A 22,131-nucleotide genomic window follows, 5' to 3' on the forward strand; every position below is an offset into this window, starting at 1 on the left:
AGAATCATCTAGATAGGTTGGAGCTATTACAACGGTTGCAACAGAATGGCCTGAAACTTAAGCTCAGAAAATGTCACTTCTTCCAGCCAGAGGTAAAGTACCTTGGGCATGTCATCTCCGCATCTGGTGTCGCCACTGACCCTGAAAAGATCAGTGCTGTTAAAGAGTGGAAGACTCCATCTACTGTCGTAGAACTACGGTCATTTTTGGGTTTTGCCTCTTATTACAGGAGGTTTGTGGAAGATTTTGCAAAGTATGCTGCCCCTCTCCACAAATTAGTAGCAAAGTTACAGCCTTCCAGTAAAGGAGCTAGGGCCAGATCAAATAGCTCCTGGGGTGATCACTGGGACTGGAGTTGCGAACAGGCATTCCATACTCTTAAGGAGAAGCTGATTGGGGCCCCAGTATTGGGGTATGCAGATTTTACTAGACCATTTGTTCTAGAGGTGGATGCTAGCAACCTGGGGCTGGGGGCAGTCCTGTCCCAGGAACAAGAAGGAGGGCAACGTCGGCCACTCGCATATGCAAGCCGTGGGCTCAGACCTACTGAAAGGAATATGACAAATTATTTAGCTATGAAATTAGAACTGCTCGCACTTAAATGGGCGGTAACGGAAAAATTTAGAGATTATCTTCTTGGCTCTAAATTTACAGTCTTCACAGACAACAACCCTCTTTGTTACCTCCGTACTGCTAAATTGGGTGCCATAGAACAACGTTGGGCATCGCAGCTGGCACTCTTTGATTTCACCCTGATGTATAGACCTGGGACATCTAATAAGAATGCAGATGCACTCTCTCGCTTGCCTCCTGCCCCGCTGCCAAGTTCTATGGGAGAAGTTGCTCCTGGTATCACGGTTCCCGATGATGTGGAACAAGCTCGTATTAAACACCATCAGCAGTTGTCTGCTTTTACATCCGTTATTGAGGCAGTTCCAGCAAGAGGTAAAGCAGACCTGCAAGTATTACAGGCAGAAGACCTAGTGATACAGGCTTTCTTGGTGTACTGGAAACGTGGTGGGGTCCCCTCAGCTTTGGAGCGGACAAAGGAATCTCCAGCAGTCTTGGAAATGGTTCGCCAGTGGAATAGAATCCAAGAACAGCAGCGTGTCTTGTATCGGCGGAGTCATGTCCCTGGGGGTAGAGAGGAAGTGTTACAGTTGCTGTTACCACAGAGGCTGAGAAGTGAAGTACCGTATTGACCCGAATACAAGACGATGTTTTTTCCTTGGAAATACATCTGAAAAAACGTGTTCGTCTTATATTCAGGGTCTAGACTTTGACAAGTCAATAATACACCCACAACAATAGGTGGCGCCAAAAACGCATAAAACGAGTGTGCCATGAAATATGTAATGTAATGTGTGTTGTAAAGATCGCGAATGAAAACAAATGAAAAAGAAAAACTTACAGCAGCATGATCGTGACTGTCATGTTAGCATGATGGGACCAAACTTCCTCTGTAAGTGATTTTAAAACATAAGACAGTACCCAGATTTGAAGACTACAATAAGATTTCACGTCTACTGATAATAACATTTTGGTAGGCTACTATGAGTTGGATAGCCTAATTGTTCAGATGGGCTACCTGTTATTTCAATGGTATATCAAAATTTTCCAATGTCATTGTTGGTACATTTTACCATACTTTCAAAACAAAAATTAGAATTGGAAAAATATGCAATATGAAAATAATTTAAGAATAAATGTGTTTTACAGAGAGAGAGAGAAAAAAAATAAAATAATTGATTTTCAAAAAGCCTTTTTCCAACAGGTACATCTGGAAAAAGGGGGGTCGTCTTATAATCAGGGTCGTCTTCTATTCGGGACAACACGGTACTTATTAATCTCCATGACCATCACGGTCATCAAGGGGTGGAACGTACTACCCCCCTTGTACGTCAACGCTGTTACTGGCCCTTTATGTGTCAAGATATTGAACGTTGGTGTCAAGAGTATACTAGGTGCCTGGCAGCCAAAGCTGTACAGCCAAAGGTGAGAACTTTTATGGGCAGTCTACTTGCTTCTAGACCCCTAGAGATTGTGGCCATTGACTTTACCACGCTTGAACGAGCTAGTGATGGTAGAGAGAATCTCCTCGTTGTGACAGATGTGTTTTCTAAGTTTGCACAGGCATATCCTACATCAGACCAGAGAGCTGGGACGGTCGTTCGAATTCTTACGGAACGATGGTTTTATATCTATGGTGTCCCAAAACGGATCCATTCAGATCAAGGACGAAACTTTGAGGGAGAGTTACTGAAACGCCTTTGCCAGTTGTATGAAATTGAGAAGTCACGTACTAGCCCTTACCATCCAGAAGGTAATGGGCAATGTGAACGCTTCAACCGGACATTGCGCGACTTGTTGCGCACTTTACCCCCAGAACAGAAAAAGAGATGGCCTCATCATTTGCCCCAGTTATTGTTTGCTTATAACACCTCAGTGCATAGCTCTACAGGATTTTCTCCCTATGAGTTGATGTTTGGGAGAAAGCCTTTCCTTCCTATAGATTCGCTTCTGGGACTAACCGAGGAGGTGACATCGGGTGGGACAGCAGAAGATTGGGTTCGAGATCATCAGATGCATTTAACATCAATCTATCTTAAGGCACGAACGCAATTGGAAGCTGCAGCCGCTTCTCGAGTCAAGTCAAGTCAAGTCACCTTTATTTATATAGCGCTTTTACAATGCAGATTGTGTCAAAGCACTTAACAGTATCAAATTGGAGGATAGAGTGTCAGTAATGTATAATGATAAGATTAAACACTCAATTTTCAGTTAAAGGCATTTCATTATTGAATTCAGAGATGTCATTGTCTAGCTCAGTTTAGTTTAAATAGTAGCTGTGCAATCAAATCGGCGATAATCGCTAGAAATTAAGTGTCCCCAACTGAGCAAGCCAGAGGCGACAGCGGCAAGGAACCAAAACTCCTCTGTGACAGAATGGAGAAAAACCTTGGGAGAAACCAGGCTCAGTCGGGGCCAGTTCTCCTCTGACCAGACGAAACCCGCAGTTCAAAAGTTTATATTTCTATTTTAATTTTGTTGCAATTTCTAACAATAGTAGTATTATGTAGTTAGGTATTTTATTATATTTTAGTTATTTTGTTATTTTTGGTTGATATATCTAGGGATATATCTCTGGGGGTCATCTGGGTGTCCTGGTCTCCGCTGACGATCAGGGCTGTAGACATCATCTCTTGGTGCTGATCCACCATCTGATCGGATACGGACTGAGAAACAGACTAGGAAAGAAACAAACAAATATTAGCGTAGATGCCATTCAACTGACGATGTAACGAGTACATCGTGTGTTATGGGGAGTGTTCCCGGTTCCGGTTGATCTAATTAATGCAGCCTAACAATCCTTTAACGGATTTGAATAATAGAAGCGTATTAATGCGTTATGTGTAAGCCAGGCTAAAAGATGGGTCTTTAATCTAGATTTAAACTGACAGAGTGTGTCTGCCTCCCGAACAGTGTTAGGTAGACTGTTCCAGAGTTTGGGTGCTAAATAGAAATAGGATCTGCCGCCCGCAGTCGATTTTGATATTCTAGGTATTATCAAACGGCCAGAGTTTTGAGAACGCAGCGGACGTGGAGGACTATAATGCGATAAGAGCTCGCTCAAGTACTGAGGAGCTAAACCATTCAGGGCTTTATAAGTAATTAACAAGATTTTAAAATCTATCCGATGCTTGATAGGGAGCCAGTGCAGTGTTGACAGAACCGGGCTAATATGGTCATATTTCCTGGTTCTAGTAAGGACTCTAGCTGCTGCATTTTGGACTAACTGTAGTTTGTTGATCAAGCGTGCAGAACAACCACCTAATAAAGCATTACAATAGTCTAACCTTGAGGTCATAAGCATGAATTAACATTTCTGCATTTGACGTTGAGAGCATTGGTCGCAATTTAGATATGCTTTTGAGATGAAAAATGCAGTTTTACAGATGCTAGAAACATGGCTTTCAAATGACAGATTGCTATCGAACAGCACACCTAGGTTCCTGACTGATGAAGAAGAATTGACAGAGCAGCCGTCAAGTGTTAGATAATATTCTAGGTTATTACATGTGGGGTTTTAGGTCCGATAATTAACACCTCTGTTTTTCAGAATTTAGCAGTAAAAATTATTTGTCATCCAGTTTTTATATCGACTATGCATTCCGTTAGTTTCTCAATTTGGTGTGTTTCACCGGGCGAAGAAATATAGAGCTGAGTATCATCAGCATAACAGTGAAAGCTAACACCATGTCTCCTAATAATATCTCCCAAGGGTAACATATAAAGCGTGAAAAGTAACGGCCCTAGTACTGAGCCTTGAGGTACTCCATACTGCACTTGTGATCGATATGATACCTCTTCATTCACTGCTACGAACTGATGGCGGTCAGATAAGTACGATTTGAACCATGCTAAGGCACTTCCACTAATGCCAACAAAGTTTTCTAGTCTATTCAAAAGAATGTTGTGGTCGATAGTGTCGAGCATGGCGCTAAGATCCAGTAGAACTAATAAAGAGATACAACCACGATCAGATGATAGAAGCAGGTCATTTGTAACTCTAATGAGAGCAGTCTCAGTACTATGATACGATCTAAATCCTGACTGGAATTCCTCACAGATATCATTTTCTCTAGGAAGGAATATAATTGTGAGGATACTACCTTTTCTAGTATCTTTGACAGAAAAGGGAGATTTGAGATCGGTCTGTAATTAACTAGATCTTTGGGGTCAAGTTGTGGTTTTTTAATGAGAGGCTTAATAACAGCCAATTTGAAGGTTTTGGGGACATATCCTAATGACAATGATGAATTAATAATAGCCAAAGAGGATCTATGACTTCTGGAAGCAGCTCTTTTAGTAGTTTAGATGGAATCGGGTCTAACATACATGTTGTTGGTTTAGATGATTTAACAAGTTTATACAATTCTTCCTCTCCCACAGTAGAGAATGAATGAAATTGTTCCTCAGGGGATCTATAGTGCGCTATCTGATGCGATACTGTAGCTGACGGCTGCAAGGATACAATTTTATCTCTGATAGTATCGATCTTGGAAGTGAAGTAGTTCATAAAGTCATTACTGCTATGCTCTTGGGAAATGCCAACACCTGTTGATGCTTGATTTTTCGTTAATTTAGTTACTGTATTGAATAAATACCGAGGGTTATGTTTGTTTTCTTCTAGAAGAGACGAAAAGTAATCAGATCTAGCAGTTTTAATGCTTTTCTGTAGGATAGGGTACTTTCCGCCAAGCTAAACGAAATACCTCTAATTTAGTTTTCCTCCAGCTGCGCTCCATTTTCCGGGCTGCTCTCTTTAGGGCGCGGTGTGCTCATTATACCACGGTGTTGGACTCTTATCCTTAATCTTCCTTAAGCGTAAAGGAGCAACCGCATCTAAAGTGCTAGAAAAGAGAGAGTCCATAGTTCCTGTTACATCATCAAGTTGTTCTGAGCTATTGGATATACTGAGGAACTGAGATAAGTCAGGAAGATTATTTATAAAGCAGTCTTTTGTGGTAGAAGTGATGGTTCTACCATATTTGTAACAAGAAGTTGGCTTTACAGCTTTAGCTATATGGAATATACAGGAGACTAGATAATGATCTGAGATATCATCGCTCTGCTGTAAAATTTCAACGCCACTGACATCAATTCCATGTGACAGTATTAAATCTAGAGTATGATTTCGACAATGAGTAGGGCCTGACACGTGTTGTTTAACACCAATTGAGTTTAGAATGTCTATAAATGCTGATCCCAACAAATCTCTTTCATTATCAACATGGATATTAAAATCACCAACGATTAGGACTTTATCTGCAGTCAGTACTAACTCCGATAGAAGATCAGAAAATTCTTTAATAAAGTCTGTATGGTGCCCTGGTGGCCTGTATACAGTAGCCAGTACAAACATCACAGGGATTTATCATTAACACTTGTTTCTTTGGATAACGTTATATGAAGCACCATTACTTGAACGAATTATACTTGAAACCTGACCTCTGAGAGATACTGAAAATATTTCTATAAATTGTAGCAACACCTCCCCTTTACCTTTTGGACGCGGTTCATGTTTGTAACAGTAATCTTGGGGTGTAGACTCGTTTAAAGTAATGTAATCATCTTGTTTTAGCCAGGTTTCTGTCAAACAAAGCACATCTAGTTTATGGTCAGTGAACATATCATTTACAAAAAGTGCTTTTGAAGAAAGGGATCTAATATTCAATAAGCCAAGCTTTATCATGTGTTTATCTGTATTATATCGGTTTTTATTTGTTGAACATCAATTAAATTGTTACTATTACTTTGGTTTGGATGTTTTCTGTATTTTCTAGTTCGGGAACAGACACAGTCTCTATAGCGTGATATCTAGATGAAAAGATTCTATGTGCTGAGAGTTAACTGCCTTTGGTGACATGAGGCGGCTAGCAGACGATCGGTTTAGCCAGTCTGTCTGCTTCCTGACCTGGGCTCCAGTTAGTCAAGTACAAACTCTAAGACTATGTGCCATATTTCTAGAGAGAAGAGCGGCACCACCCCAGGAGGGATGAACACCATCTCTTTTCAACAGGTCAGGTCTGCCCCAAAAATTCTTCCAATTGTCTATAAAGCCTATGTTATTTTGCGGGCACCACTTAGACATCCAGCCATTAAGTGACGACAGTCTGCTATGAATCTCATCACCACGGTAAGCAGGAGCGGACCAGAGCATATTACAGTGTCTGACATCGTACTTGCAAGTTCACACACCTCTTTAACATTATTTTTGGTGATCTCCGACTGGCGGTCGAACATCATTAGCGCCGACGTGGATAACAATCTTACTGAATTTACGTTTAGCATTAGTCAGCACTTTTAAATTTGCCAAGATGTCAGGCGCTCTGGCTCCTGGTAAACAATGGACTATGGTGGCTGGTGTCTCTATTTTCACGTTCCGTACAATAGAATCGCCAATAACTAGAGCACTTTCATCAGGTTTCTCAGTGGGTGCTTCACTGAGTGGGGAGAACCTGTTTGATGTTCTGATCGGAACGGAAGAGTGGTGTTTTGACCCGCGACTATGCCGCCTCACTGTCACCCAGTTGCCCTGCTGCACGGGCTCAACCGAAACCGAACAATGTACAGGACTCCTGAGCTAGTCGCATCCAAAGCAGTATCTACAGCCCTCACATTCTTACTGTCCTCAACTAAAGTTTGGATGCGTGTCTCTAGTTCTAAAACCTTCTCTGTCAGCCTAACTATTTCCCTGCATTTATCACATGTGAATCCCTCGCTGCTGACAGAGACAGATAAACTATACATGTGGCAGACAGTGCAAACAACAATAGCAGGAGAAGAAGCCATTACTCACCTTGATTGATGAATGATACCAACTTAACTTACCACTTACCACTGTTGTTTGATGAGCTCGTGAAAACGGAGCGAGGAAAAATAAAATAATAATAGGCGCGAATAGAATGAAATGGAACCGCAAGTGACAAGCTAACGGGCTAACAAGCTGCACTCGCGGTTTTTAAAGGCGAACGATCAAATTAGTTAGATTAGTTTGAAAGATAACACCAGAAATATGGTGAGAATTAAGTTATATTTTATCACTTTAGACAAAAGGGATTGAAAGTAAGGTAGAGATTCAATAAAAGCGAAGGTACACGGAGCTACAAACACAAACCTCACAGCAGCACAACAGACTGAAGCAATCGAACTCAGAGTAAGCCAACGAGCACAACATCATTTTGTCCCTTTGCCAATTTTGCCTAGTGGTTCATTTGTGTACAGGCGAAGTCATCCCCCTGGTCGCCATAAAATCCAAGACCAGTGGGAGCCTGTTGTCTATGAAGTAGTACGATGTCTGGATGAGGTTGGGGTATTATATAAGATCAAGCCTAAGGGTCAGTCGGGCCCAGAGCGGAATATCCATCGACAAGAATTGTGTCCATTGCCGATGGATTCCGGCTCTCCTCACCCATGTGCGATTGATGTGGAGTTGTCTAGAGATGTGCCCAAGGGTGATGCGGCACTCAGTCCTGACTCTAGTATAGACAAAGAATTTGACTTGGGGGTGTGTGCACCGTGGAATCCACATGATTCAGAAAGACAGAGATGTGTTGCAGCCCCATTGGTATCCGGGCAGCTATATGAACAACCTGCTAGTCCAAGTTCCGATTCCATGGAATTGAGTCAAGACCATGAGCGTGGTAGGTCGGAGGAAGAAGAACAAACATCAATTAAAACAATGCGACGAACCACACGACTAACAGCAGACCAGCACTCTAATCGGTTTCATCTCCCTCGTGCGGCCGTAAGAAATGGGGATGGTAGGGAGGAGGTTACAACTCACCCCACAGTCAATTCACTACATGTTGTGTTTAGACCCTGGTGTTGACTTTATTTTTTCTGTCACCGGGACGGTGACATTCTACGAGGGGGGTGAATGTAATATGTGAATGTGGTAGGACATTAGGACCCAGTAGACGCCACCTCTGAGCGCTTCATTGCTCAGCCGGTTATTTAGTGTGACGTAGTCACAGAGCGACAAGCCAAGCTAGCGTTTCAGCATAGCGTGTTGGTACAGCGTGGGGAATGAAAGCATCAGGAGCGCGAGTTCAAACCAGTGCTGTTGTCGTTGTTTGAGGCTGGAGATTGGCCGGTGGACAAATCGGTTGTTCTAGGCAAACTGCTACAGTAACGCAGTTTGAGATTGTGGTGCGGACACATCCTATTTTCTGTCACAGTAACGCAGTGTGAGATTGTGGTGAGGACACATCGTGCAAACATTTGTTCGCTATTTAGGAAACGAGTCCAGTCACTGTTTTTCCTAGTCATTTTAGATATACAAACTGCCGACCATAATTTACAACATAGTGTTTGCCGAACGCCCGTGGGGCATGTGAGGAGAGAGAGAGTTCTTTTTCTTGTTTTACATTGTATTTTTGTTTTGTTTTGTGTCCCTCTGATAACCTGATGTATACTCTGTGGGGTTCTTTTAATTGAAATACTTATTGGGTAGCGTGTAGTTTTCCATAGAGACAAACGTCTGCAGTGGTGTGCGTGTGGCGTGAAGACGGGAGATTGCTGTGAATCACGTGTATTATATTTAACTGGGTTATTCTACCTGTGTATTTTTATTAACTTATTTATTAAGAGTGACGTGTGGTGTACTTTAAAATTCTGACACGTCTCGGAAGGGAAACTCCGTACACACTCTTGACCATTTGGTGTTTTGATCGAAGTTTCATGAGGTATTTCAGCTGTCATTTTTTAAATCGTTTGAATTATTGAACTATTGTGAAATAAAGAAATGTATATTTTTGACACACCAGCTTCCATCTGCGTCCTTTAATTAGGGTGGCTTGCATGAAACCAGGTAGTTCTTTTTAACTAACTATTTTTATAATCATGGGTCTTTGATCTACTTGAGTAGTAGTACAGAGGGTGCGGAAAAGACCCCTGGTGGCCACATAACGTACAGTCATTTAATGAGCTGCGCGAGATGATGCTTATTGAACAGCTAAAAAAACATTTTTCCCAATCAAATTGCAGTGTATATTAACGAAAATAAACCTCGCACTGCCATTGAAGCTGCATCATTAGCAGATGATTTCATTCTGACTCACAAGAATCGATTTAGTTATGGGAATCGGGGTAATGGAAATCTTCACCTTAAACAATCGCAACGGAGTTATCGAAGTTCACCTTCTCAGAGGGTGATATCTGATTCTATGTGTCGTTATTGTCTGGAAGTCGGACATTGGAAGAATGAATGTCCCGTACATAAAAGCAAACGGGGATGTGGTAAGAATAAAAATTCTGCTCCTGTGCTTTTAACGAGTTGCTTGCCGCATGCGCCTTCTGTACGCAGTACGCAAAATCTGTTCATGACAAAGGAATTGTTCAGAAATGAATTAGAATAGAATAATTACTGTTTTTTGGATTCCATTCTGCCATTTTCATCCAGTTCATATGTTGGAAAGAAAGTTTTAATCCAAGGGATTACACTCCAAATGTTGTCTGTTCCTTTGCAAAAGATTATTTTGCAGTCCCAGTTAGTCAATGGGGAAGGGACTATGGGAGTGTGAGTTTTGCAGCATTTTCCGTTCTGCCCAATGTCTTCAAGTAAAACCGAACTTTTATTTTGACGGGTTGCCGTGAATACCTTTACATTTCTGTGTATATGATATGAGGATAGTTTTTCTCAAATGAAACACTCGAATGCTCATGAAGTGACTCTCAGAGCAGTTCTGGAGATGTTGTTCATGTATTTATGTCCTCATTTAGTGAGACGACAGAAGTTAATATCACCGCAAGCGTCGCGCGCTTCTGTATGAGTAAACAAACGCGCCATACATTAACACAGAGATACGCAGAAGTCATATTTAAATAGACGTTTTGCGGCTTAATATTTACAAATAGGAGTGGGAGTGTGCTCACTTCTGTGTGCGCTTACGTTTGTGTGTGTGTGCGAACCGGGGCGGAACTCCGCCGTGTGCGCGATACAGAGAGCGCGACCATGTAACGTAGAGACAGAAATGGCACGCCGTCGTGTAAATAAGATAAATAACATAACAAGGCTAATTAGTTTGTTTAATAAATAATGGTAGGGGAAACACTGTAAGTGATAAAAAAATAAAAGCGCGGCAAGACTCAGCAAAAAGGTGCGTTTGAGTACAACGTGTGGGCCGCACTAACACTAAACATTGATGTCAAGTAGGGGGGCCACAAAATATCATCCCGCGGGCCTCAATTGGCCCCCGGGCCGCGAGTTTGAGACCCCTATGTTAGAGGAAGGTAACGGACCAACACAGTCTACTAAGTCGGGAAGTAAATTTCTCTTGACTGTAATGTGTCAAAGTAGTACTCGCTACCCAGCGGCTTATGTGATGCGTAACATCACTACTCGGTCCGTTGTGAAAGCCCTTTCTCAATTCATTTCAATCTTCGGTATCCCTAAGGTCATTCAAAGTGACCGGGGAACGAATTTCACCTCTAAAATGTTCACGGAAATTTTAAAGCAGGTGGGAGTTCAACATCACCGTTCCAGCGCATTCCATCCTCAAAGTCAGGGAGCGCTGGAACGGGTTCCCCAAACGCTTAAGTCTCTTTTGCGTGCGTATTGCGTTGAATTAAAATGAGATTGGGAGGAAGGACTTCCATGGCCTTTGTTAGCCGCAAGGGAGGTCACGCAGTCTAGTTTGGGTTTTAGTCCCAACGAATTAGTTTTTGGGCATAAGGTGCGCGGTCCACTTGCCGTAGTGGGTGATCAGTTAAAAGGTAAACAGCCACCAAAAAGTCTGTTTGAATATGTAAATGGTTTTAAAAGACGTTTGTTGTTAGCTGGTCAAGCAGCATGGAAAAATTTGGAAGAGGCGCAGATAAAGATGAAAAAGTTGTTTTGGCATTGTTGCCTTTAGTGGGCTCTCTGTTCTGTGTGAAATTTGTGGGATCATATACTGTTGTGCGTGTACTGTCCGATCTTAATTATGAAATCGCAACTCCAGACAGAAAGAAAATAACCCAAGTCTGTCATGTAAATTTATTGAAGCCTTTTTTTCAAAGGGAAAACCTGATATTGTATCGAGATTGCCATGGATTTTGACATCTTCACTGAAGTGCACCAGGCCATGAATATTGTAAACCAAAAACTCTTCACCATAAAGCTGGCCATAGAGTCCAACAAATGAAAGCAACATAGTATTTGCAAAGTCAATCATCTCCATACTAAATTTTGGACTTTCCAAAATGTACACAGCTACAGACAAAAGCATGAGGTTGTCGTAGATTTGAGGCTGTAGAAGACCGTTCAGCAAAACTGGACCAGTGTATAACAAGAACTGACGTAGCTCTGTTGCTTTCCACCTACATCGATCTGCCAGTGCCCGAGGCCTTCGAGAAAACTCACTTGGAATGTAGCTTCTCAGTGCAAGAAGTCTATCTGACACCATGGAAGCTTGAATGGATGATATGCGACAGTGCAAGGGACCAATGGTGCTGATCCACAAGTCTAAGAGACCAGACAAACCAGGTGCATGTAATCGTGAGGGAAACAAGTGACCATGTCAATGCCAATGTCTGTAAGAGGTGAGTGCTGGATGTGGTGTTCTTCATCAGTTGCTTGCCTAAAACTATCATCAGTTCTGCGCAGTTCTGTGTGTGTGCTAGAATTCACACCAGTACTCTACTCACACAGTAGAGTTCAGTATGGTGTGTGTAATATAAAGAATAGAAAAGAATATGCAGAGAAGGAAATAAAACTCATCTAGTAATAAAAAGAGAGAATAGGAATATTTATAATCTAGGATTAAATGTGAAACTGAGAACTAGGATAACAAGCATACTTTTATCAATACAAAGTATTACATTACATTCATTACAATTTGAGTTCTCCTGGAGTAACCTGAGCTTCAGTGTGTTGATCTTCATGGAGGGTTCAGTCTGTCTCTCTCATGTAAAACAAAAACTACTGTATTTCTAACTTTTATTTATAGAGAGGTTTTTGAGACTTCATCGTCAAATCTTTAACGTCACATGATCGAGGCAGATGTGACCACAGCAATCCAGATTGATTTATTAATTAATTTCAGACAGAAATAGTTCATGTCAGTTCTTGAAAGTTAAAGTGCAGAAACTCTTTAAATACGAGAGACAGGAAGTACAGAGATGATGTCATCAGTGCAGCAGCTTCAGTGTCGTCATGGTAACAGCCAATAGGAGCAGCTGCAGACAGACAGGTGACCAGACTCTGGATCCAGCAGCTGCAGAGAGACACAGATGTTGAGATGTGAGCTCTGTATCAGCAGATGAACATTTACAGAAGATGAATGGACTGGACAGAATGAGTGGATCAGGACTGACAGAAATGAAGCTGATTTCAGCATCTACAGCACAACTCGACCCACGAGGATTTGTCTCAGTCTCTTCACTGTTTTCTCTAGCAGTGGATTTATAGGTTCAAAACTATTGTACATTAAAGACTTTTTCATTTCTGTCCTCTAAAAATCCAGTATCATCATATTTATGTAACATCTGTTGTATAACAAGTGAACAAAATAAAACTACACTGAATAAAATTATAAACAACACTTTTGCCCCATTTTTCATGAGCTGAACTCAAAGATCTAAGACTTTTTCTATGTACACAAAAGGCCTATTTCTCTCAAATATTGTTCACAAATCTGTCTAAATCTGTGTTAGTGAGCACTTCTTGATATGCCACAGCTGTGAGGTGGATGGAGATGCTGATTAGACAGCATGATTATTGCACAGGTGTGCCTTAGGCTGGCCACAATAAAAGGCTACTCTAAAATGTGTGATATAATCAGGTCCCTAGTGCATCTACCAACACAGTTACTGGGTTAATCTTTCACATTTTCTGTTTTGGTAAACCAACGCGTCAGATTTCACTCCCTCTGTGAATAGTGAATTCTCATTATAATATTTTTATTACAATATTACCGCCCCTTAATCTGCACGTTTCCACCCACAGCGCCTCATTTTGAGGTGTACCAGACAACAGTGTACCAGTTCTAATGCCATGGCGAAAGTTGAAGAAAAGCACTTGTCTTTGGCTGCACAGATGAGCACAGAACACTGTTTAGAGTCCCAGCCTCAGAGGAGACAAGAGAGCAGAGGATTTATTACTTCATTTACTGCGTATTACGCTGCTGCCACACAGATCTAATAAACATGCAGTTTCTTTCCCTTCACAGATCCTAACCCTACCTTCACGGATATAACGGACTGTTTTTTTTTTTGAAAATGAAGCTAGTTTTAATGTTATAAATGTATTATGCAACTTATTGTTCTTAATATTTGTTGTCAAGACAATGGTTCTATATTTTTGCTGTTATGTGAAATGTTTTGTGCTCTATGATTGTGTTACTATTTATTTTTTGGTGAAACTCACTGTTTAACGGTTGCTGTTGCTAGAGTGCGTCATGTATGAGGAATAGATTTTAGTGTATAAATAGATCAACCTCTCTATAGAACACTGTGATGGCTAAGGCCACACTTGGTACATATTTTATTTCAATTGGTTTATTTTTATTGTTTGTCTGCTTGTTTATAAATTGGTGTATTTACTTTAGTTTTTCTTTTATTTACCCAAAATATTTTGTGTTAGAGGTGTAGGTTGACTCTTTATGCTAGTATTAAAAGAACTAAGAGCACGCTAGTGATGGAATAAAATCACAACTACACAGAAATGGGTTTAAATTTATTTAATTATTTGAATTGTTTATCTCACCCGTGGTTCAGCCGGGATCCATGACTGCAGCCTGGAGCAAAGGCCTGGTATCAAACGAGCGCGGCATTTCCTGATGTCCTTTATATTTTTTGTTAGGAATTATGGGAAATGTAGTTTGGGGAACCGTTTGGGTTTGGGGTTTGTTTGGATGTTATGTATAAAGTCTATTTTTGTGTTTTAGTTTATTTCTGTTATTGTTTTGTTGAATGTAATTTCATAAGTGTATAAAGTTTATTTGTATATATTACATTAATTTTGTTTATGATGTACTAAATTTGTGAATTAAGATCCTGTGAGACCCCCTGTAATTATAAAATGGTTTGGTCTGATTTGTTAAAAGGGGTTCAGTTTTCGATGGCCGGGGCAGTTCTGGTGAGGGATCCCTGGAGAAACATCTAAGGCCCAGAGCTCAGTTGTACTGATAGTTCATTCGTTCGTTATTCTGTGTATGAGTGAGTTCCCATTTTTTCTGCACCATTGGGGGCAGAATATGGGGCAGTGAATAAAAATGGAGATTTTGAAAACTCGATGATCGTCTCCTGGAAATTTATGACAGAACCCTGACAAACACTCTATAGAAACCACTGACTGATCTCTCAGAAGCTCAGTGTGTGGCTGGTACCTGTGGTGCTGGTCTGGGCTGACGGTGCTTTAGTGCTGCTGCTGCTGGTAGTGGTGGCGCTGACGGTGGAGTTCCTGCCGCCCGTCACACCGATCTGCAGCGTGTCCAGATCCGACTGCAGCTGAAGCCCGATCCACTCCTGTATCTGTGCTGCGCTTTCATACGTCTTCAGATCGGCCACATTCACACCCAACAGACTCTTCACCTCAGGCACGATCAGCACCTGCACACAAACACAGCAGCGCATCAGCATTCACGAACATAACACACCTACAGATGAGGACGAGCAGACCGTTAGCTGGAGAGAAAAGCCCACGAACCACCACTGAGTTCAGAGTCTGTTCTCATGATTGAAATGAATGATTGACAGGAGACTCACGTTGATGACGCTCTGCTTCAGACTCATGAATGTGAGCACGTCCATGTTCACACTGGAGTTCACAAGAGTACGAACGAACGTCACATCAGCACCACCTGCAAACACACACACACACAGAAGATCAGCCTGACAGCAGCAGTGTGATGCATATGTGTGTCTGTGAGTGTGTGTGTTGTTACCGAGGTAGTTCTGCAGCAGCTGGTATGTCGTGATGCTGACAGTGTTTGTACTGCGTGTGTTTGTAGCGTTGAATGCGTTCTGAGCGATACTGAACAGAACAGACTTCTTCTCTGAGCTGCAGCTGGTCAAAGAGAAAGCAGAAGCTCGCCTGCAAACACACACACACACACATTTAGTTTCTAAATCTTAAAAACACACAGCCACAAACTTGTCTATATGGAGATGTACTTCTATTATTTCCATATAGAGCTAGTTATAAATATTACAATCTAACCCTGACAGAAAAACTCCAGCAATTTTTTATTTTTTAACTTAACTTTTTTTTTTTTAAATGAGGGCGTCCCCAAAATGAGGTTTTGAGAGATTTTGTCCAGTTTATCTGAATGATGAGTACAAATTAGTCCCCAAGACATGGTTAAATTGGTGTGTTTGTGTACTCACTCCACGCTGGCGGCCGTGATGCTGTTCAGCACACTCGTGTTCAGCGCACACAGGTTCGTTCCTCCCAGCGCGTTCAGCTCGTTAGTGCCGAGGGTGTTTCCATTCACACTCAGATACTTACTGACCAGCAGCTGGACCTGAGAGAGACACACACAACAGCACACTGAAGTACTGTACACCAGAGGTGGAAAGTAACGAATTACATGTACTCGCGTTACTGTAATTAAAAAGTAGAAGTACACAAAAAAGCTACTCAAGTAAAAGTAAAATTACAGATTAAAAAAATTACTTTAAGTATATTTTGCTTGAAGTATTGTACTTTGCTACATTTTTAAAACACATTAATTACTGAGTAAAAAAAAAAAAAAAAATCCCTCCCTGGAAACTAATGCAGTAAATAAAGGGCAGGAGAACAAACTGGTGCTAAAATCAGAAAAAGACAAAGACGGACAAGACAGGCGTTAATGGTGCAAACCCAGCTGAAAACCAAACCCCGTCGTATTCTGCTGAAGCTGAACTCGAAGGAAATGAAGTGCATAATAGTGCATAAACATGGCCAGGAGTTCAGTGTAAGCTGTTTGCCTAGGGAAACCAAACTAGCAGCTTATAAATATCGACATCAACCCTTCGCAAGCATGTAGAGGTAAGTATAAATACTTGCATCATTGCATTGGTGGTTAAAATGAAGCTTTGGCAGTTTAGCAAAAGGTTTTGCTCAAATTAGCCAAAAAGACAGTGGTGCAAGGGTATGCGATATATCGTCTGCGATAATATCATAATTGTTGTTCTAACGATGTGCAATTTGACATTATCAGTATTTAGCCAAAAACCAAACAAAACACTCCTAAAGAGTGCCTGAAGTCTAGTAGACCAGTGCGTGCGCATTTAGACTGCGTTCTTTCACTGCGTGAGTCAGTGTGTTAAAATGCATTTAAAATGATCACGGAATATTTATATCATTTCATATAGTAAATCAATATCACACGAAGAGTGCCGTTTTTCTCCAAAAATCAGCATGATTACATATAAATTTTTTTCTTCATTACAACAATTCAATAAACAAGAAGTTAATTAAGAGACTTGCGTTTTAGTCACCATATTGCCTGTTTTAGCTCTACTTCGATAACAAAAATAACCCCAAACACAGCCACAGCACTATTTTGCGTCTCTGAGCAACATGAGGGTGTTTCCCAAATGTCTTATTATTCTAAATAACTGATTCCTTTAATTAAAAACAACTAGTTTGAGCTTTATAGGCCTGTCCCAGGGGTGTCAAACTCAGTTCCTGGAGGGCCGCAGTCCTGGAGAGTTTAGTTCCAACACACATACCATGTAGTTTTCAAATAAGCCTAAATGATTAGATTAGCTGGATCAGATGTGTGTAATTAGGGTTATATCTATACTGTGTATGGCTGTGGCCCTCCAGGAACTGAGTTTGACACCCACTGTTAACAAGTAATTTTTACTCTGAGTTAATTTTAAATGAGCTACTTTTTACTTTTACTTGAGTAGATTTTTAGACTGGTACTTTTACTTGTACTTAAGTAAAAGTACCATTACATTAATTAAATTTTACTTGAGTAAAATATTTTCGTACTCTTTCCACCTCTGCTGTACACTCACCCACACACACACACACACACACACAGTACCATCTCTGCGTCCCAGTCTCCGTTGCGTTGGTTCATCAGAGACCAGAGCGTGTCGATCTTCGTCACGTTCCACTTTCTGACGTCATCGGGTGTGGCCGCACGGGAGGCGGGGCCTAAAACCTGCAGCACCCCATCAGACAGTCCGCCCGGATACGCCTGAGGGGCGGGACACACACATGTCTCTATGGCAACACTGTGATTGACAGCAGGTACAGCAGTGCTCAGGAGTGTGTTTTACCTGGTTGAGTTTGTCCAGGACAATCCGCTGGTAGCTCCTTTCGTAAACTCGATCGGTCACCGCCTCCAGGTTGTCCTTCAGCGTTTGGACGCTCAAACAGGCGTTAAACTGCAGCACGTCGTACGCAAACGGAAACATGTCACTGTACACCTGAGTCTGCTGGATCTGTCCCACAGTGCATGCTGTTTCTACAGGAACACACGGATACAGCTTCAAATATATCATACATGCTCATTTAATTAAATAAAAAACAAAATGTATCAAGGTTTCCTCAAAAATATTGGGCAGCACAACTGTTTTCAACATTGCTAATAATCAGCAGCAAATCAGCATATTAGAATGATTTCTGAAGAATCATGGGACACTGAAGACCAGGGGTGTCACGATTAATCAAACTCTTTAACTTTTTAACAGCAGATGGTGCTCGAACACTCAACAAAGAAGGGTGCTTGTGTGTTCATCTAAGTGGTTAAATGTACTTGCACCTTAACTTTTATGCTTTTATGACGCAGGATTAATGGAAACACAGCCCACTGTGAACTCTCTTGTAATTCACTTCAACCTTTTCAAACTTTACGAATGCTTATTTTAGGTTGAAGTGGTGTGTGTGTAAGGAGCTGGAAGCAAGCAGAATACAGCTGTTTCTAAAGCACGCAGTGCCATCTGCTGTTAAACACTAAACTCAGAATCCATGCAAGAGAGAATCACCAGCAGATTTATCGTGACCCTACTGAAGACTGGAGTAACGAAGCTGAAAATTCAGATTTGATCACAGCAATAAATTACATTTTGACAGATATTCACATAAAAAAAAAAATTGTAATAATATTTCACTGTATATTTGATCAGTTAAATGCAGCCTTGGTGAGCAGACTCTTTCAGAAACATTGAAACATCTGACCGACCCCAAACATTAGTGTAACAGCGGTTCTGCGGTGTTTCTGCAGTGATCCTCACCAGCAGATCTCTTGATTCTGACTCGTGAGATTTTGTTGACCTCGTTCATCATGTTGAGGAGCTTCATCTCTGAAGCTTTATCATTCTTCTTCAGGTCACGAATGAAGGTCTTCAGAAACCTCTGCTTGTTGGCCTGACAAACACACACAGAGAGTTATGGCTGGAACACACACACACACACACACACAGCCCTTTGTTCCTGTCACTGGAGCGGTTCCTGCGGTCGCACCTGTGAGAATTTGCTCCAGATGTTGGCGGTGAGGTACAGCGGCAGGAGGCCCAGGTTCTCCAGCGTGGTTCTGTCCCAGCTGCCTGAGGGTCTGAGAGGAAGGTCTGGTGTCAGTCAGAGCTCGTATAACGCACAGGAGATCCGTGTGACATACGTGTGTGTGTGAGTGAGTTTGTACCCGTAGCTGGTGTTTCCTCCCAGCAGGACGCTCTCCAGCGCAGAGATCTGCTGAGCCGACAGATCCACACACTGCTTGAGTTTCTCCAGCACATACGAGTCCGAGCTCTGGATGTAATCACCGCTCAGAAAACAGCACATGCTGCCCAAAACATCCAGCTGATCCCGGCTGATCCTGAAGCCTGAGATTCCCTGAAACAGACCAAACACCACAGCAGCATAAAATTTCTCCATTTAAACATTTGTTGTGTTATCTACTGTATGTTCTATTGTGAATAAAATATTGGCTCATGTGATTTGAAAGTCTTTTAGTTTTCATTTTATTAAAAAAAAAAAAAAATTGTATATATATATATATATATATATATAAAATCTCATACATTTTAACACTTAACAATAAAGTCCCATTAGTGAACATTTGATAATGCATTAACTAACCATGAGCAGTACATTGGTAACTGTTCATAGTTAGCTCAGCTCAGGTCCATTAAGTAATATTAACAGATACAACTTTTGATTTTAATAAAAGTTTTAATATTACTAAATGTTAATATTAACATGAACTAAGATTAATAAACGTTTTGGAAGTATTTTTCATAATTAGTTAATGTTAACTACTATTTTTCATAGTTAATAACAACAGCATAATGTTTTGAGTGCAGAAATCTGACCTGCTTCATTAAAATGTGTCTCACCAACATGCATCATATTTAAATGCATATGCATATTTTAGTTTAAATGCACATATGAATGCACAGGAATTGTATATGCATTTCAAACACATAAATGTTAAATGTAAGCTCAAATCTTTTTCTGAGTGCATTAATGAATCTAAAAACTTTGTTTTGATTACCAGACAGTCCCTGGCGTTGTTGAACAGCGTCTGCTTCTTGAAGGACAGTGTGCTGGACAGAACAGAGAAGCTGGCCGTTCCCAGAGAGGAGAAATACGAGCGGCACAGAGATCTGTTGATCATCGAGTAGCTGAAACACAGACAAACAAACACATGACGATCTTCATGAACTCCCTGTCCCTGAGACTGACGGCATGAGTGTGTGTTTGTGCTTCAGACGCACTTGTAATAGACGAGCACTTCAGCGGGATACTGGGAGAAGGCGGCGAGATCGGCGCTCTTGATGTAGTGATACATGCAGGTCAGCTGAAGGAGAAACACACACACAAACACGCTCACACTCGTCACACTGATTCTCCTGCACATCATCAAAACAATTACTCAGTAAGATATTAAACTTGCTATATTCAAAGATGCAAACCAGCCTATTAATTCTACTGTATTATATTTGATGCATTCAATTCAAGACGGTCATGCTCAAAATTTGCGGTTAAACATGTTTAACACAATCTACTCCATGTCTTCTGTCGTCTGATTAATAGTTTAGTTTTTTTTTTTATCCGGTAAAAGCTCTTTCAGTGTAATTGTACAAACGCTTCACGTGTCTTTTTGCTGTCAAATCTTGACTGATTTTTATCATCAGAATAACTTTGATTCTGACATCAGCATTAACGATGGATCTGATGGATCTGATGGATCTGATGGATCTGGTGATGTTTTGTGGATGTTGAATTTGAAAATACCAGCATTGGAAAATGATACTGGTCAATATTTTTCTTGAATAAATGATGAAGCTGAAGGGTCTGATGCGGACCAGAGCAGATTGATCAAAGTCTGGTTTTTTAAGGTTTCATGAAGCTCTGCAGAATGTGGATCATAGTGTGCTTGTTCACCTGTGACTCCTGCAGGACGAGCGTCTGATTGGCTCGTCGTTTGCAGCCGCGGATCAGATTCATGACTTTACTAGAGCTGAAGCTCTGGATTCGTGAACAGGTGAAGCCCTGCAGCACCTGGAAAGACATGCTACACACACACACACAGACACACACACATTAACATGGTCAAAACTACAACATCTAATCTGACTAATAAAACTCTTCACTCACTCCTCCGGGTTGCTGAACTGCGCAGCAACGGTTTCAAAGATCAAAACGGCCTGAGAGGAAGAGAAATTCAACCATGTCATTATTATCATTTAACATATAATAATGACATTTGGGCTTATTATGTAGATGCCTCCAGCACCTGCTCGTGTTTCCATTTCTTCTGGTTGACGGTCTGCGCAGCCGCAGATGATGACGACACGCCCAGCAGGAAGACGCGTGGGATTTCTGTGGCCATGAGGTCAGGAACGTTTGTGATGACGCTGTCGGACGAGCTGCTGACAGAGATGATCTAAAGAGAGACGGAGAGAGAGAGACGTCACGAGACGAGGCTGAGACCAAGCGGAGACGTGTGAATGTGAGCGAGAGTTACCTGGCTGACGATGGTCTGCTGGACGATAACAGGTGCGCCGATGACGTTGGTCACGAACAATTCAGATTTAATTGCCTCAAGAAAGATATTTCCCGAGATTAGGCTGATGATTGATGTCTGAACACCGATGATCAGCGAACCCAAGTTCTGCAGACTGGCCACACTATTAATCTGCCACAGACACACGTGTGTTAGTACATCTAAACTATACAGACATAAGCGAATCAAACTGTACAAAGGAGTCAATGAATCACTGGTTTGTTCAACAATACTGATTCATTCCAGAATGAAACGAGCAACTGTCTTTCTATTCAATTAATCATTGATTCAACTAATTAGTTCAACAACACTGATTCAATCAGGACTGAAACAACTGACAGTCTTTATGAATAAATTACTGATTCAACAACATGTTCAACAACAGCAATACATTTCAGGAAGAAAATTCTTTGAGATTTAGTGAATCTTTCATTCAAACATTTTGTCCAACAACACTGAGTCAATCAGGACTGAAATAAGTGACTGTGTTTATGAATTAATCATTGATTCAATAATACATGTTCAACACTATTAAAGGGATAGTTCACCCAAAAATGAAAATTCTGTCATTAATTACTCACCTTCATGTCGTTCCAAACCCGTAAGATCTTTGTTCATCTTCCAAACACAAATTGCG

General features: G+C 41.2%; 1 protein-coding gene across 1 annotated transcript in view; it reads right to left on the bottom strand.

The window, feature by feature from the left end:
* Window positions 1-11,528: 11,528 nt before the first annotated feature.
* mslnb (mesothelin b) overlaps window positions 11,529-22,131 on the bottom strand; it is a 29,631-nt gene continuing 19,028 nt past the window's right edge. The window contains exons 49-64 of the mRNA XM_058768452.1: window positions 21,456-21,626; window positions 21,225-21,374; window positions 21,086-21,135; window positions 20,873-21,002; window positions 20,203-20,285; window positions 19,980-20,109; window positions 19,128-19,318; window positions 18,950-19,040; window positions 18,721-18,853; window positions 17,764-17,951; window positions 17,526-17,681; window positions 15,874-16,010; window positions 15,432-15,580; window positions 15,253-15,347; window positions 14,874-15,096; window positions 11,529-12,761 (exon numbers count right to left, since the gene is read on the bottom strand). Coding sequence (XP_058624435.1) covers window positions 12,676-12,761; window positions 14,874-15,096; window positions 15,253-15,347; window positions 15,432-15,580; window positions 15,874-16,010; window positions 17,526-17,681; window positions 17,764-17,951; window positions 18,721-18,853; window positions 18,950-19,040; window positions 19,128-19,318; window positions 19,980-20,109; window positions 20,203-20,285; window positions 20,873-21,002; window positions 21,086-21,135; window positions 21,225-21,374; window positions 21,456-21,626 — 2,163 coding nt within the window. The 3' untranslated portion in view covers window positions 11,529-12,675. The remainder of the gene's footprint in view (window positions 12,762-14,873; window positions 15,097-15,252; window positions 15,348-15,431; window positions 15,581-15,873; window positions 16,011-17,525; window positions 17,682-17,763; window positions 17,952-18,720; window positions 18,854-18,949; window positions 19,041-19,127; window positions 19,319-19,979; window positions 20,110-20,202; window positions 20,286-20,872; window positions 21,003-21,085; window positions 21,136-21,224; window positions 21,375-21,455; window positions 21,627-22,131) is intronic.

This window comes from Onychostoma macrolepis, chromosome 01 (genome assembly GCF_012432095.1).
Source record: "Onychostoma macrolepis isolate SWU-2019 chromosome 01, ASM1243209v1, whole genome shotgun sequence".
Classification (NCBI taxonomy): Eukaryota; Metazoa; Chordata; class Actinopteri; order Cypriniformes; family Cyprinidae; genus Onychostoma; species Onychostoma macrolepis.